The 14,767-nt window shown below is 29.7% G+C and overlaps 2 protein-coding genes across 3 annotated transcripts in view; one reads left to right on the forward strand and one right to left on the reverse strand.

Annotated features, from left to right (window-relative positions):
* Window positions 1-1,123: 1,123 nt before the first annotated feature.
* On the reverse strand, window positions 1,124-12,393 carry LOC108912918 (GTP-binding protein SAR1b). 2 transcript variants are annotated; one of them, XM_018718346.1, is made up of 6 exons: window positions 12,271-12,393; window positions 11,917-11,964; window positions 9,692-9,811; window positions 7,565-7,630; window positions 6,767-7,002; window positions 1,124-1,861 (listed from the first exon to the last, which is right to left on the reverse strand). In XM_018718346.1, the coding sequence occupies exons 2-6, from the start codon at window positions 11,957-11,959 to the stop codon at window positions 1,745-1,747; spliced, it is 582 nt and encodes a 193-aa protein (XP_018573862.1). In that variant the 5' UTR covers window positions 11,960-11,964; window positions 12,271-12,393; the 3' UTR covers window positions 1,124-1,744. The 2 variants fall into 2 exon arrangements, with proteins under 2 accessions (XP_018573862.1, XP_018573863.1); XM_018718347.1 differs by having other exon boundaries at window positions 11,917-12,126; window positions 12,271-12,386.
* A 66-nt stretch (window positions 12,394-12,459) lies between these two features.
* LOC108912917 overlaps window positions 12,460-14,767 on the forward strand; it is an 8,960-nt gene continuing 6,652 nt past the window's right edge. Inside the window, exons 1-2 of the mRNA XM_018718345.1 lie at window positions 12,460-12,585; window positions 12,710-13,218. Of these exons, the coding sequence (XP_018573861.1) occupies window positions 12,800-13,218 (419 nt within the window). The 5' untranslated portion in view covers window positions 12,460-12,585; window positions 12,710-12,799. The remainder of the gene's footprint in view (window positions 12,586-12,709; window positions 13,219-14,767) is intronic.

Consider the following 14,767-nt stretch of genomic DNA (forward strand, 5'->3'; position numbering starts at 1 on the left):
CAGGCTAAAGTCAGTTTAAAATGAAGGCATCCGATGAAGAAGATGCTGTTGTTGTCACTATTTTGTGTGCAGAGGCAGAAAAAGACGCGAAAAAGGAAATGTTGGGTACATAACATATGTAAAAACGTAGAGTTGAAACGAGTTCTATACGCTATTTCCCGATCTCACCGATGATGAAATTAAATTTCATCAATACTTCCGGATGCCACATGAAAAATTTATGAATTTGTTGGAGGACGTGTAACATACTAATAAATACATATTCTTATCAACCAGACTTAGGTTTTTTAGGGTATATTCGTCTATAATGGTATGAAAATTGCTTATTTTGATTGCTCGCTATCGCCCACTAATCGGAAACGGACTGAACGGCAGCGTACCGCATTGCGGAAATATTCCTCAGGCAGGATTCTGAGACCGGCTCGCTGCTGCGGAACGCTGCTCTGGGGTATAGTGAGCGCATCTGTATTTTATTTAAAACTGTGTAATATAAATCTGCAATATAAAATATGTAATATAAAAAAATATAATCTGCTCTTCAGCGCGCTACCGTCCGCTTCCATGCGGCGCGCTCTAGTGAGAGACAACCTTAATAAAGAACAGGGCTAGTTCACAATGTTCTTATAACAGATTTTTAAGTTCTCATGAATTTGATTTTCCGGAAAATTATGAAAACTTATAAAAATGTACCTACCAGTTTGTTTTGTGTACCTCTCTGGTACCTGTAATAAAATAAATATAGGGTGTTTGGAAAAGTTGGTACAAAATTTAAGGTGAAAGTAGAGCAAGGAGTAGTAAAAAAAGTTTCTATTGGTCCTCCGGAGCACCGTTACCGAGATATTGTCTGGTCTTATCATTTGGATATTTTTTTTTACTCCTTTGAATTATCAAGCAAATATTATTTTTTAATGAAGCTCTTTTGAAGAAAAAATGTCTACCTTTTTCGAATTCTGCAGTTTAGTAAGAAATAATTATTTTATTAATTTATTCTCCATATTTACTTAAACCGTATAGTTGCAAAATTTTTTTTGTCTAATTTAGATTTTACTTGATCTTGTCCAAAATTTTTTTATTAATATTGTTTTGGCCACAATATGGGTTTTAAACTAAAGAATACAAGGAATTATATAAAGCAATTTTATTCAACAAAATTCTGTATTTCGCACTTTTACAAAAAAAATTAGGTAACTAATAATAGCACTGGTGCTGAATTTGAACACAAAATACTGCAAATTAATATCATTTTCCATAGCTGAATTTGAATTCCGCAAAATATTTTGCTGCCGACTCTTTATTCAAATTTAAAAATGTGAAAAATATTTGTACAACTCATGTTCTGACCTCACATGTGTTATATAAAAATTTATTTACCTCAGCCGGTTACGATTTTATATATACGAGATCAGAATATCAGTTTGTAAGTTTCATGCTTTATTCATATTTTCTTAAGACAAAAAGTTGTAAAAGTTTACCCCCACAAATACAAATGATACCTTACTAATTTAGATTTATTTTATAGAAAATATGTTGAGATGAAACAATATAGATAATAATTAAATATACAGGTAAAATAAATTATACATTTACAGTATTCATTTTACATTCAAGTTTTTAGGCAACAGACATTAAAATAAATATAACAAAAATAATTACCTATAGAGTTTCACTGCAATTAAATCTTAATCAAACCATTTATTTAACAGTCCTGTTGTAAATGTTTATTGAATAGAAAATTATATTTTATTCAGTCGATGTACTGAGCCAACCAACGAAAACCTTCTCCGTATCCCTGTCTTTTCAAAATGGAACACATGAATAATTCTAATGGACGTCCGGGGAGATCCGACCTTGCTACTTTACCCTATTAAAAAAAAGAAAGGAATTACATTTCATTTCTTACAGTAGTATTCAATTAAAAACTTATTTTAGTTACAAAATTTATAGGTGTCCCAATATTCTGTGGTTTTTCATATTTTCCAAGGAAATAGGCAAAGCGCAGTTAGATGTTTCAGATGTTCCCCAGAATACTAATCGGAAATTAATTTTTTTCAAATCATAATCGGTAATAATTAATTTTTTAAACTACACTTTAACTCTTGTCTACACCACCACTGGGCTGCACCCGGCAACAATTGTGTCAATGTATTTTTCAGTGTTGCCAATTGTTATCTTTTTCAGCCAACTGTATGAAACTGATACAGTGGTGAAGCGAAACTGCAACATGTTATTTATTCACTGAATTTATTTGCAACATAAACAAAGCTAAAATATCAACTAATATTGATACATGAATATCTTATGTGAAACTAATTTATGTTTTTAAATTATCCTTTTTGTTGTTTTATAAATAAAACATAAATAAAAATACTTGCTAATCTGATAAATTTGAAATATGTTTAACAATTATTCAAATTTTTTAATAAATAATATTTGTTATACAGTACTGTGTTTAGTTTGTGAATCTCAGTGTCAGTGACCTCCAATTTCGACGTAATTTAAGTGAACTATGCTACAGTCACTTTACATATTCCAACCAAGTAAACAATTGCACGCAGCCCTGACAACCAAAAATTAGATGGATATTTTAAGGCCCGGTACTTTGAGTCTCGATTAAGGCTTGATTAACTAATCAGGAGATTAGACAGTGATTATACATTATAAAATAAATCAGTATTATGTAGTCTAATCGCCTGATCAGTTAATCAAGTTTTAACCGAGACTCGAAGTACCAGGCCTTAGAAAAGTTAATGGGAATCTCGGAATGAACCTAACCATTTATTTCATTACATTTATTTTAGTATTCGCTGTTTGTAATATAGCCCAGTCATTATAGACATGAAACAGCCTGTTTCAGGGAAAAAATACTATTAGAAGTTTATCTGCGCAATATTGTTCAGAAATGTGTTATAAGCAAAATATCAATTTGAGACTAGTTGGGAAACTTTATTTAAACAATAGTCAATGGAGTGGTTTTTTGACTCGCATAAAAAAACTGTTATTCATAGCGAAACAAGGTTTATACAAAAAAGGTAAGTATTAGATAAACCTGTAAAATCAAGTCCGATTAAAATCCGATAATTTGTTTATGCGGTAGAGCTCAAAAATGGTCGAAAATGACCGTTTTTTTCAATTGCTAATAATTAATGCAATTTTCATCACAGATACTTGTAATTTAGGATTTTTGAAGCTCTTTGCACTCTTAATAAATGGTAACAATTTCAGCCCGAAAGCTATATTAGTTTGGCGTTGGTGGAATTTGTTATCTAAGATGCTGTTTTCAATTCATTTTTCCCAAGCTCACAGGCGTTGTAGAGTTTCGATCATTAGTTGTCTTTGTACCTAAATAGTTGTACTGACATATGCATTTAGTGAGAATTTAATTTTTCAAATTTAATTTGTTTAAAAATGACTGAAAAAATGTCAATATTTATTAATATAGATAGTTATTATAAAATGAAATAGTAACCTCTATTGTATAGTTAGTATTCTTTTTTCTTCGAATTAAAAAAAAATCGTTCTAAGTTGATTAGAAGCTGAAATAATTTTTTTTTATTAATCGTGATGTTAATTATGAATATTAAGAGCCAAAATTTGGAGAGAGTATACATAAGAGCTTAATTTTCATGTCCTACATTAACATTAAGATGAATTCAAATATTTAATTGGAAAAAAGAAGATAGCGGGGATGCGTTCTATTACTCGGTGTAGCGAATGAGTGGGGAGAGCGAGGCGGCGCATGCGCGCCTGTTGCACGCAAAAAACTGATCAAGCGGCGTCAAATAATCAATGGAGCTGAAAAAATTAGTCATATCTCGGTTAATAATGAAGGTATCGAGAAAATTCTTTTTTTAATTTGGGGAAGCGCGAAAATTCATGAGCATTGAAGCTATTGTATTAACAAAATTAATATTCTTTCAACTCAAAATTTACAAAAAATTTGTTTTTCGAATTTTACAATACAAATTTACCTGATATTTGTAAAATGTTAACTAGATCTTTTTGTGTACTTCAATTTTTATAGTAAATGAGGCTACCAACTCCAAAGTCTGTCAGCAGTTTATCCCCTCTCTAGGATATTATGTGCCAAATTTGTACCTACTATCCGTTGGCCCGTCCTTTTGACCTGTGAGCAAAATTGAAGCGATGAAAATTGCATTAATTATAAGCAATTGAAAAAAACGGCCATTTGCGACCATATTTGAACTCTCGCACATAATTTATATAAACCAGTATTGTTTTATTACTATGTCAGCAGTGTTGTTTTATTACACCAGAAGGCAATGAAGGGTGTTTGAACAAAATTTTTGTACTGATTAAATCTCAGTTCCTAAAAACTTATTTAAATTATTGGCTAATGTTTTTTTCTTGTTAATCCCTATTTTGTCATGCTTATTGTTATGTGTTTTATTGAATTAACTACAATGTTTCATATTACGCACTTTTAATATATTTTTTTATAAGATTTTAAATTAACTGTTTTAAATATTATTTTTTTTGTGGAAACCCTTTAAATGGATTAAATATATAAGTTTTGAGCATATGCTGTAAGCATCAGATAAGTAAACAGATTATTTACTTATTTTTAATTATTTTATTTATATTTATTTATTATTATTTTATATCGTTTTAATTAAAAAAATTAAAATTTTATGTATGTATAATAGGGTTCCTGACGAATACCCACTCAATAAAAGTAACGCGCCAAAGAGAAGTGCCCCATGGATGGCTTGAAAAAAATTAACTTTTTAATAAAGCTCTGCCCTCTTTTCTATTAAATTAAGAGATTTGACAACAATGCATGCCACAATCCCCAGTTATTGCAGTTAGTAGTTAGCACGTATTGCAGCTAGCATTAGCTTATTCAATGGAGGGGTATGAAAATTACGAAAAAAAAAAGGTAAGAGAATCAGTTTTCACGACAGAATTTGAGAAAACAAAATATGTTTTCAGGGACAGTTCAGGGACAACCTTCATATGAATATGATTCCCACAGAAAATTACACCCTGTATAGTATGTGTAATGGTTGGCATACTTATACAAGGTACATCAAAAATCCGGAAAAAATTCAATTTAAAATTCTTGTCATTTTATATCATATGTAGAGGTCGCGATTGGCGTCGAAATAGCTTGAAGCATGTACTAAACAGTCATAACTTCAAAATACTTTCAATGTTGAAACCAAGTGAAGTGAACTTGACAATCGTGGCTGTATCATCTCTAAAACCGTATGTTTTCCAGCAGGATGGCATGCCCCCCCCCACAACAGTCATCTGGTGCAAAATTACATATTTGTTGGACATCGACATGTTTCCGTCCAAAGAATTCTGGTCTCCCAACAGCCCAGATTTAAATCCTTTGGAATTGTATGTATGGAGCATGGTTGAAATTGTCACCAACAAGCACACGACATCTAAACGACATCTAAATGTCGTGTCATTAAAAGCTGCTATTGAAGCAGTATTCGCCGAAATGAATCATGACTACAAACGTTTCAGACCGAGATTGGAGGTGGTCGTTCATGCAAGTGTGGAAGATACATTGACTAAATGGATGACCCTACACCTTTTTGTTTTCACAATAAAACAGTTTTTTAATTTGTCCGGTCTTTGGCGCCGTACCCGTAGTTGAGTACATTAGGGTGGCACAAAAAAAATGAATATTTTTTGTCTCGTGTCTCTTGTTAAAATATGTTAGTTTATCATGTTTTAAGAGCCTCAAAAAATCAGCTCAAAAAACATTTTTTTAGCGGTCCCTCAAGATTTTTAAAAATTTCCAAAATCGTCAAAAATATATTTTTTTTTTAATTTTTTTTCTCGTTATTTTATCATTTTCTAGGATGAAAAAAAATCTCGATTCTGAAAATTTCAAATCGATATTTTAATTTCTAAATGTCACTCATAATTATTTTAACTTTAAAAGTAGTGTACCTAAAATGTTTTCGAGCGACCACTAAAAATAAATATCAACAAACTAATAATTTTTTTTATTGAATTTGATGAACAAAAGAATAGAAATAAATCACGACAGTTAAAAAATTTCTTGAGGCAAAATTTACTACCGTACAGTGAGTATCAAATATTTATAATTTTTTAAAATTTAAGTGTCGTGATTTATTTCTATTCTTTTGTTCACCAAATTCAATAAAAAAAATATTAGTTCGTTTTGATATTTATTTTTAGAGGTCGCTCGAAAACATTTTAGATACACTACTTTTAAAGTTAAAATAATTATAAGTGACATTTAGAAATTAAAATATCGATTTGAAATTTTCAGAATCGAGATTTTTTTTCAACCTAGAAAATGATAAAATAAGGACAAAAAAAAATTAAAAAAAAAATCAATTTTTGACAATTTTGGAAATTTTTAAAAATCTTGAGCAATCTAAAAAAATTTTTGAAGGGGGTCTTAAAACATGATAAACTAACATTTCACACAAAAACAAAAATTGTTTTTTTTTGGGACACCCTAGAGCACGTCATTTTTTGACAGGATGTGGTGTTTTGGAACTTTTTCAAAAATTTGTCATATTTCACACCCTTTAATGGTTAAACTAAGAAACTTTCGATAGAGTAAGCTGAATTAAAACCACTTTATTTCCACCAGCATTATGCGATGTTTCCATGTACACGTAATATTGAGACACCTTACAGTTTAAAAAACCTAAATTATCAAGGACTACATTCAAATTTTGATAATTAATCTTCAAATCAATGGACAATACAATTATTTTCCAGTTCTATAGAAAGCAGTGTTTAACTGTATTACCTTTCCAGTAGTTTGCCCGTACAAGGCATAGAAATTTCTTAATTCATCTTCAGAAGCAGCACCTGGTAGATCAATTTTATTTCCGAGGATAAGTACTGGGCAATTAGAAAGAGTTTCGTCCGTGAGCAGGGAATCCAATTCTTGCTTACTTTCTACAAATCTAGAACGGTCATTCGCGTCTATCAAAAAGACAATAGCATCAACCGCTGGGAAATAATCCTTCCACACTCTTCTGGCTAAAATTGAGTAAACATGTAATCATCATGACAACACAAAATAAAAAAAATAAATATTATTTTTACAGATAACAAATTACGTATAAAGATGAATCGTTGAATTGATAAAATTGAAATTTTTATTGAAATAAGAAAACATGACAAGGCAAACTGAGTATGAAGAGTTTTATATTATACACTTTATCTTTCATTACAATTTGTAGCTATTTGTCATTTAATTCTCTCCTAATATATACAAGTAGATGATTAACAAAGTTATATCAAAATTGTATGTTTCACCATATTGCTAACTATATTTTAATATACTTAGTTTAGGTTCTACTATATTCTCATTTGCTAAAAAATTGCCACGGAATATGAAAATTAATATGTATTCACAGTCACTAGTGAATAGAATAATATTATTCCGATTCGTGTTATTAATTGTTACTATATAATATTTTTTATGTATAAATTTTCCAAATAAATTCCAATGTAATTCACATAATTAAAGATTTTTTGAAACGGGCACTCAATGTTTCATTATGGGAAATTTATTTTAGACTATGAGATTATGACCTACCTTGAGAGTGACCACCAAGATCAAAAGTAGTAAACCTCATGCTGCCAATTGATAATTCCTCCGAAGCTAAAACAAACAATTTTTACTATTTATACACAGCATTATACATAACTTTTTAATGGTAGTGCATCTATTAAAAATTATAAAAAAGACAGGCAACATAATACCAGAAATGTAAAAAATAGTATTAAAGTAAATATTCTTGTTTTTCCAAACAGGCCAAAATAAATTTTAAACATTGTACAATCTTATTGTCTAATTCCATGGTAAATGTATTTTTAATAGAAGATTAGACAAAGGATTTCAATATTCAGACAAAATTCTACAGGTGATTGAAATAAGAAAACAAAATTCATATGAATTTACGTCCGGAAATGCTTTGTATTTTGAGATACAGGGATAAGAGATATATGGAGAATTAATAGGAACAGGATAAAATCTCTGAATTTGTTTGAAATAATCTTCAGAACCATTCTTTTTGTGATCCACAAATTTTCTCTGAAATTTGTTTGTTGTGACAACGGTGAATCTACTTTTTTTGAGACAATACAACTTATTATAGGAAATATGTAAAACAAATAAACATAACTCCATAGTTGCAGATCTACATTCATATGATTTTTTTCTCTATTTTTGGTTAAAAAACCGTTTATACAATTTTGCCAGTGAACTCTAGTAACAACCTATATAGAGGGTGTCTTCAAAAAATTGGGAACTCGTGAAATTAGAGAGATTAGAGACCAAAATATGTCTGTCGACCGTGGCAAATATACCTTAGTTCAAATATTAATAGCTAAAAAGATACATCATGTCAAAGTTTTTATAATTTTATTTGTTGGATAATTTCTTTTAGATTTTGACTAAAATTCGGTATATGGAGGTTTTTGGGTACAAGAAATCTGCTCTTAATCAGGGTTAGATTTCTACAGGGCGCTATGTACACCACTATTTTTGTAAATAAATAATCCTAAATATTTTTGTGCCACCCTATATGCAATTACTAATCGAAAAACCATAATTGTTCATCTTTTTTGAACAAAAAAGATGTACTTGTTAAAAGTATCTAATAATAATAGTTACTGAGATATTTGCTCTTAAAAATTATTTTTTATTTCCAAGCTATGGTGAAATATTCTTTGTCAAAGTTCATCCTCAGTTTCCACAAGAGTATCGTAAACCCCTCGTTTCAATTCACCCCACGAAATCTGGTGATTTAGGCGGCTAGAACACAGGTCTTGCTCGACCTATGCATTGGTCTGGACAAACTCTATTCAAGTGGTCTCTAACTAATTGACTAAAATTACCATGGTGCATACAGTGCATACTCATGCGTGTTTGCAATGGAAGATCTTCTAACAGAGTGGGTGATTGTCATTCTTGAAATTGTAAATACCTTGGGCTATTTAATCTAGGTGGTAATTCAACACGACTATTAAATAACATCCAATTATTGCCACCCATAAATTAATTTAAAATTATACTCGATGCTGGGTGTAGTATAATGTGAGGGTTTTCGTCTCAATAAATATGAAGACTATGCAAGTTGATGAGCCTGTTTCTACAAAATCCTGCTCCTTTCAAAAATAATATTAAAGCAGCCTTGTACTTTTTCGCACATGGTGTGGATGGAGCAGTTGCTCTCAAAGTATGTTTACTGTATTATTTATAAGAAGCGTATAATCTTTGGGTTCTTAAAGAATTATGTTGTATCAATTTGCGTAATCTCCAAAGGGACTTGATTAATGAGTTCTAAAATTGTTGAGTGCATTTAATACAAAATGCATTGAAACCTTTAAAAGCAAATATTTCGCAAACTATTAATTTTATGTGGAAACCAATTATATTATTAATATAACACAGTAAATAAGTTGCAAAGGTTAATAAGGCAAAGTAGTTTTACAACATGAGTATATTAGATGACAGATCTGCAGAAAATAACATATTCAAAAGAATCATGAGATCTAATTTCATTAGTAAAACACGATGTATTATAAGCATGTTCATAAGCAAGTCTTGGCAACAGTTAGATGATATGGCAATGCAACGTTTCCTAGTTCAAATTCATAATCAGTTTCATCAAAAAATTATACTCACGTTATATTAAGAAAAAAAAGTAAAATGTCTTACTGGGATGTAATGTAGGAAGATGTTGTGCCAACCTATCGTCCTTAAGCATGTGCAATAAAGTTGTTTTTCCTGCATTATCCAACCCTAGGAAGAGTAGCTTGCCAGATTTCTTCCATAAGCCTATACAAACATGCAGAAATTTTAGTCACATAAATGAAAACTCACCATCTTCATCTTCATTGATGTTCTGTGTACAACTTATATGCTTTGTGTATGGAATGCTTTCTAATTGCATTTCTTGTAATAAACATTTAATTAACGAGGACTTTCCACAACCTGGAAGGCCTAGGAAAATATATTTGCCTCTATGTTTATACAATCCTAACAAGAAAAATAATAATAAACAAAAAGAAAAATTTTTTACATAATAACATGATCAAATAGTATAACAAGAACATATGAAAAATAATTTGTAAACAAGGTAAGAAATTTGGATTATTCACAATTCAGATTCTGATGTGTTTCTTGGGAGTTAGATTCATATAATTAAAACTGTCGAATTTCCATAATAAAGTGAAAGTGGTGGGATAAACTGTATTACAAAATTTACATCATACTTTCTCTATCGTCTATCTAATCTGAACTACCTTGCACAATTTTTTGAATTTTTAATAATGCCTTTCACTGTTGACGTTTTAGTTCAAATCATGTAGGTACGTATATGATTTTTATTACTATATTCATTTGCAATTATTTTGTTTATTGAATTTAATAATCTGAACCCAAATATATTTAGTTTTTCTTTGTACTGGAATTTCAAATTATTCTTTTCTAAATATAAAAATTTGTTACTTTTGATAAATAAAATATATTTACTGAACAATAATTCAAAAGTATTGACCACTGTGCTTTAGATGCAACGCAGTAATATTATTTCCTAAATTATGTACCTTTTTATTTATTCCTTTTATTAGACAAATATTTAAATTTGATTTGAAGTGCAGTACCTACTTTAAAGTAAAGTACTGCACTTTCATCTTATTAATATAATGATAGTCAATCACTGCAACTATAGCCACTAATATTGTGTTTTATGTAATTATTAACGCTAAAATCGAGTGTAATATTTAAAAAATAAATTATAAAATGGTCTACTAATTTTCCATATTTTCACTGAATTTAGTTAGAAATTGCCTGCATTAATTTTATTTATACAGTTCTGTATAGACAATCATTTGCTAATCTCAACATGATGAAGTATTGACTTTATATAGGGTCTTCAATATCTGTATTTTCAAAATTTAACTTACTAAAGAAAATATTCTCTATGCACTATTGAAATTGTCTGATCACCCATATATTGATAAAATTAACTGATTCATAAAATCTGTAAAATTATCACACAAAACTGTGTTTTAAAATATTTGTGAGCTAGTATAACATATAAATAATTAAATGCCCTGAAAAAGGCACAAACACAGCATCTCTTAGATAAACATCATCATAGAAATGTATAGAGCCTTCATAAATGTTTACAAGCCATGTGACCGCCGAGCTTAGGCAACCCAACATTGTCCAATTGGTACTGGTAATGAAAATTCCCTAGATCTTGGCATCACCAATATTATGACTTGTTTACAATGACCAATAACAATCCGTTACATCTTTGCTTGAGATCATGCGATCGCTTATTCGTTGAATAGTATCTCGTGAAAAATTACATCAATCGCCAGCCCATGAAACAAAAAGTTGTGTTTTAATATAATCTTGATCTTATTTTCTTAATCCCCTTAAATTTTATAGCAAACATGAAGGATATAAAATTACTGTTCTAAACAAAATTGCTGGCCCTGTGGCTTGAAAACATTTATGAAGGCTCTGTATGAAGACAAAATTAATTATAGAAAAGATAAAGTACATTTTGGAAGATTTTTTCAGCAGAGTGGGTATTTTATAGGAGCATATTTATTCTCCTGTTATAATCCTCATATTAGTTCAAATATATAAGAAAATATGTTACGTCCTAAAAATTAAACTAACATGATGGGTACTGACAACCGATGGATTTAGTAAAACTTATTTAGACTATGAAATGCATAGCAAGTTATCTTGAAAAATAAATATTCTCAGTATTAAATTTATAACCAGGTATATGTATTATAATAATTACAAAGTGAAATTAAGTGTTAAAATGAATTTCTATACAAAAGAAATTAAGTTAGAATACTAAACATTGATACAATAAATTCAAACTTGATGAATTACAGTTTATTTGTTAAACTTACCTAGATATCCTAAAACTCCAGTAAACCAATCCCAAATAAACATTTTTTCTAAAAGATGAAATACACAATTAAAATCTGGAAATATGGGTAACCTTGGGCAAGCACTGTGACTTGTGACTCAGCTGTTTTCTGTCTAAATAAAACCCACGACGAACAAAGCCAATAATCTTAATTAACACTATATTAAACTGATATGTGCTATAAACTTTTCTAAAACATATAAAACAAATTATAATACTGTTCTTTTGCGCATTTAAAGTCAATGACAACATGACAATTTTGACGTTCTTACTACAACAGTTGTCTCATTTTAACAGAAATGTATGATATTTTTAAAGATAAATTATAACTTACATTTCTTAGTATTTATATAAAATTTACACACTGCTGTGAAATGTATTTATTCTTCAAATGTGGAATGGAAAAATGAATGAGAAACACGGAGACGTTTGTTGGCACTTGAAAGGTGATGTGACACTTTCGGGTAAAAGAACTATGTTGCCAACATTGTAGAATTTGTAACTTAAAATATCACTAACGATGGGTAAAGACGTAAAGGTAAAAAGCATTTTATATGAATGAATTACGAAAGTACAGAGTACAATCAGTTTTGCGATATGAATAACATAGCATTTAGGTTCACCTAAAAATATGAAAAAAAATTTAAATGTAGGTGCAGTAAATGTTTTATTACTTTTATTTACTTTATACCATTTAAATTGTACCTTACAAGGTGAAACAGAGGAATTTTTATTACTGTGTTTATTGATTACTGAATTAAATTTGTTTTCAGCAAAAATAATCAATATTCTCTAGACAGTCATTTGATAGAATGTATTTAACAAAGTGAAAATTGATAAGATGAAGTGTAAAGCTAATTAAAATGTCAAAATCTCGAAATCGTAGTGTAAAAATATTGCCTCATGATTTTTCAAGTCTAATACAGAAATTTAGTGAAGACAATAAAGAAATGAAAAATCGAAATCTGGATTACTTTGGAGAAAATATTCAAGATGTTAATATTCAATCACCGTATACACCGCTATTTACTGAAATTCCTCAAAGTTTTTCTGCTACCTCTAATAGTGAAATAGACAGTATCACTTTAGATTTAAATAAGCTAAGTGGTTTAAGTTCATCAAGTTCGCTGAGTTGGAGTGATGAATATGAATCAGAAATTTCACAGAAAGTATTGAATGAATTAGAAAGAATGGATCGAGTTTTGAGGCGAGAAGAACCAATTCCTTTACATTATGATAAAGATGAATATGAACAGTGGATGAACACATTCCCTAATATAAGGTAAGTATATACCTATGAACGTATATTTTTAAAACAGATTGTGATTTATATATATTTATATTTATTTATACATGTATTTCCAAATATAAAATATTTTCAAGGCACTTTACAGTACACTTAAATATTTTGCATATTGTTACAATTTTTCTGCGTATCTGTTGCACTGCTAATTTATTTAGAACCTGGTAACAGAGTAGAATAATGTAGAATAGTAGCATTGTATAAGTAAATATTTACTTATACAATGGCAGAAGTCATAACATAACAATAAGTATGAAAATTGATGTAAAAATCTAGGTTATGCTTTCAATATGTATGTTTTGATTTGATGCCACAGATAACAGAATTAACGGAACACTTTTCCTTTCTCTATAGGTGCGTTTTGTTGGATCAATCCCAGATTTATTGGATTCTTTAGAATGACATTTATCAATAAAACGATTCGAATCAAATCTGACAATAAACAGATGCTGTCAGGGTTGCCAGATTTTTTTTTAACCTAGTAGCCAAACCAAAATTGAAAGTAGCCCAAAATAGCCTGACATCTAATAACAAAAACCGTTATTTATAATTTTTATACATTTGAAGTTTAAAACCATTCAGGTTTGAGTTTGTTCTGTGAGTCTGGGGATAACCCTTTTCTAGTGGTATGTGGACAACCCTGAGAAATAGAGTAACTGTTTGTTGTTCTCGGGTAAGGGTAAGAATACAACCCACAGAACATATAATGCATACAAGTACAACTATGGCCGTAATAATCTAGTAGCTGCAACATGGGAAAAATTTGAGCTCACTTTGATCTTGACATATGTAATTTAGCTACTACTCAACAGATGGCAGCAATAAGTACTAAAGAACTAGATTTAAATTCAAAAATAATTCTCTGACAATAAATAAATACTTCATCTCTGGAATAATTACTTAACTAAGGTAAATATATATATGATTATAAAACTAGATTATTTTGGTACAACTGACAACAAGCAACAACTTTACTATTAGCACAGATTACTCTTCTACTATCTACACGTTACTTATAAAATAACCAATTTATTCTAAGATTCTACAATACAGAAATGGGTATATAAAATATAAAAAATAAGTCGAATAAAATGTTTTATTCCAAAAAATAGACTTAACAGTCTTGAGTAAAAATAGAATTTATATAAATATACTATTCTAACATTCGATTTGTACAGATTGCCGACACTGGTAAAAACTCGAAATAGCCCAAATTGGCGACTGGCTATTTTTGCTTTTTTTCGAGTAGCCGAAAGTCATCTGAGATAGCCCAGTTGGCGATAAGTAGCCCAATCTGGCAACCCTGCATTTTAATAACAAGTGAATTATTAAAGAAGAAGAAGAATTATTAAGAACAGAACAACAATACACAAAAGGCTTTTTTTCGCGAGTGAATATTGGTGAATACGTCTGACTTGTAGTTACTGTTTCTATCTCTTTTAATCCTTATTTCTAAACTTGTCTAACCTGAACAGATCGCGAAAATGTATATATTCACTATTCAGTGGTGCAGCCTGTCATATGTACT

The sequence above is a fragment of the Anoplophora glabripennis genome, unplaced genomic scaffold (assembly GCF_000390285.2).
Source record: "Anoplophora glabripennis isolate ALB-LARVAE unplaced genomic scaffold, Agla_2.0 scaffold687, whole genome shotgun sequence".
Lineage (NCBI taxonomy): Eukaryota > Metazoa > Arthropoda > Insecta > Coleoptera > Cerambycidae > Anoplophora > Anoplophora glabripennis.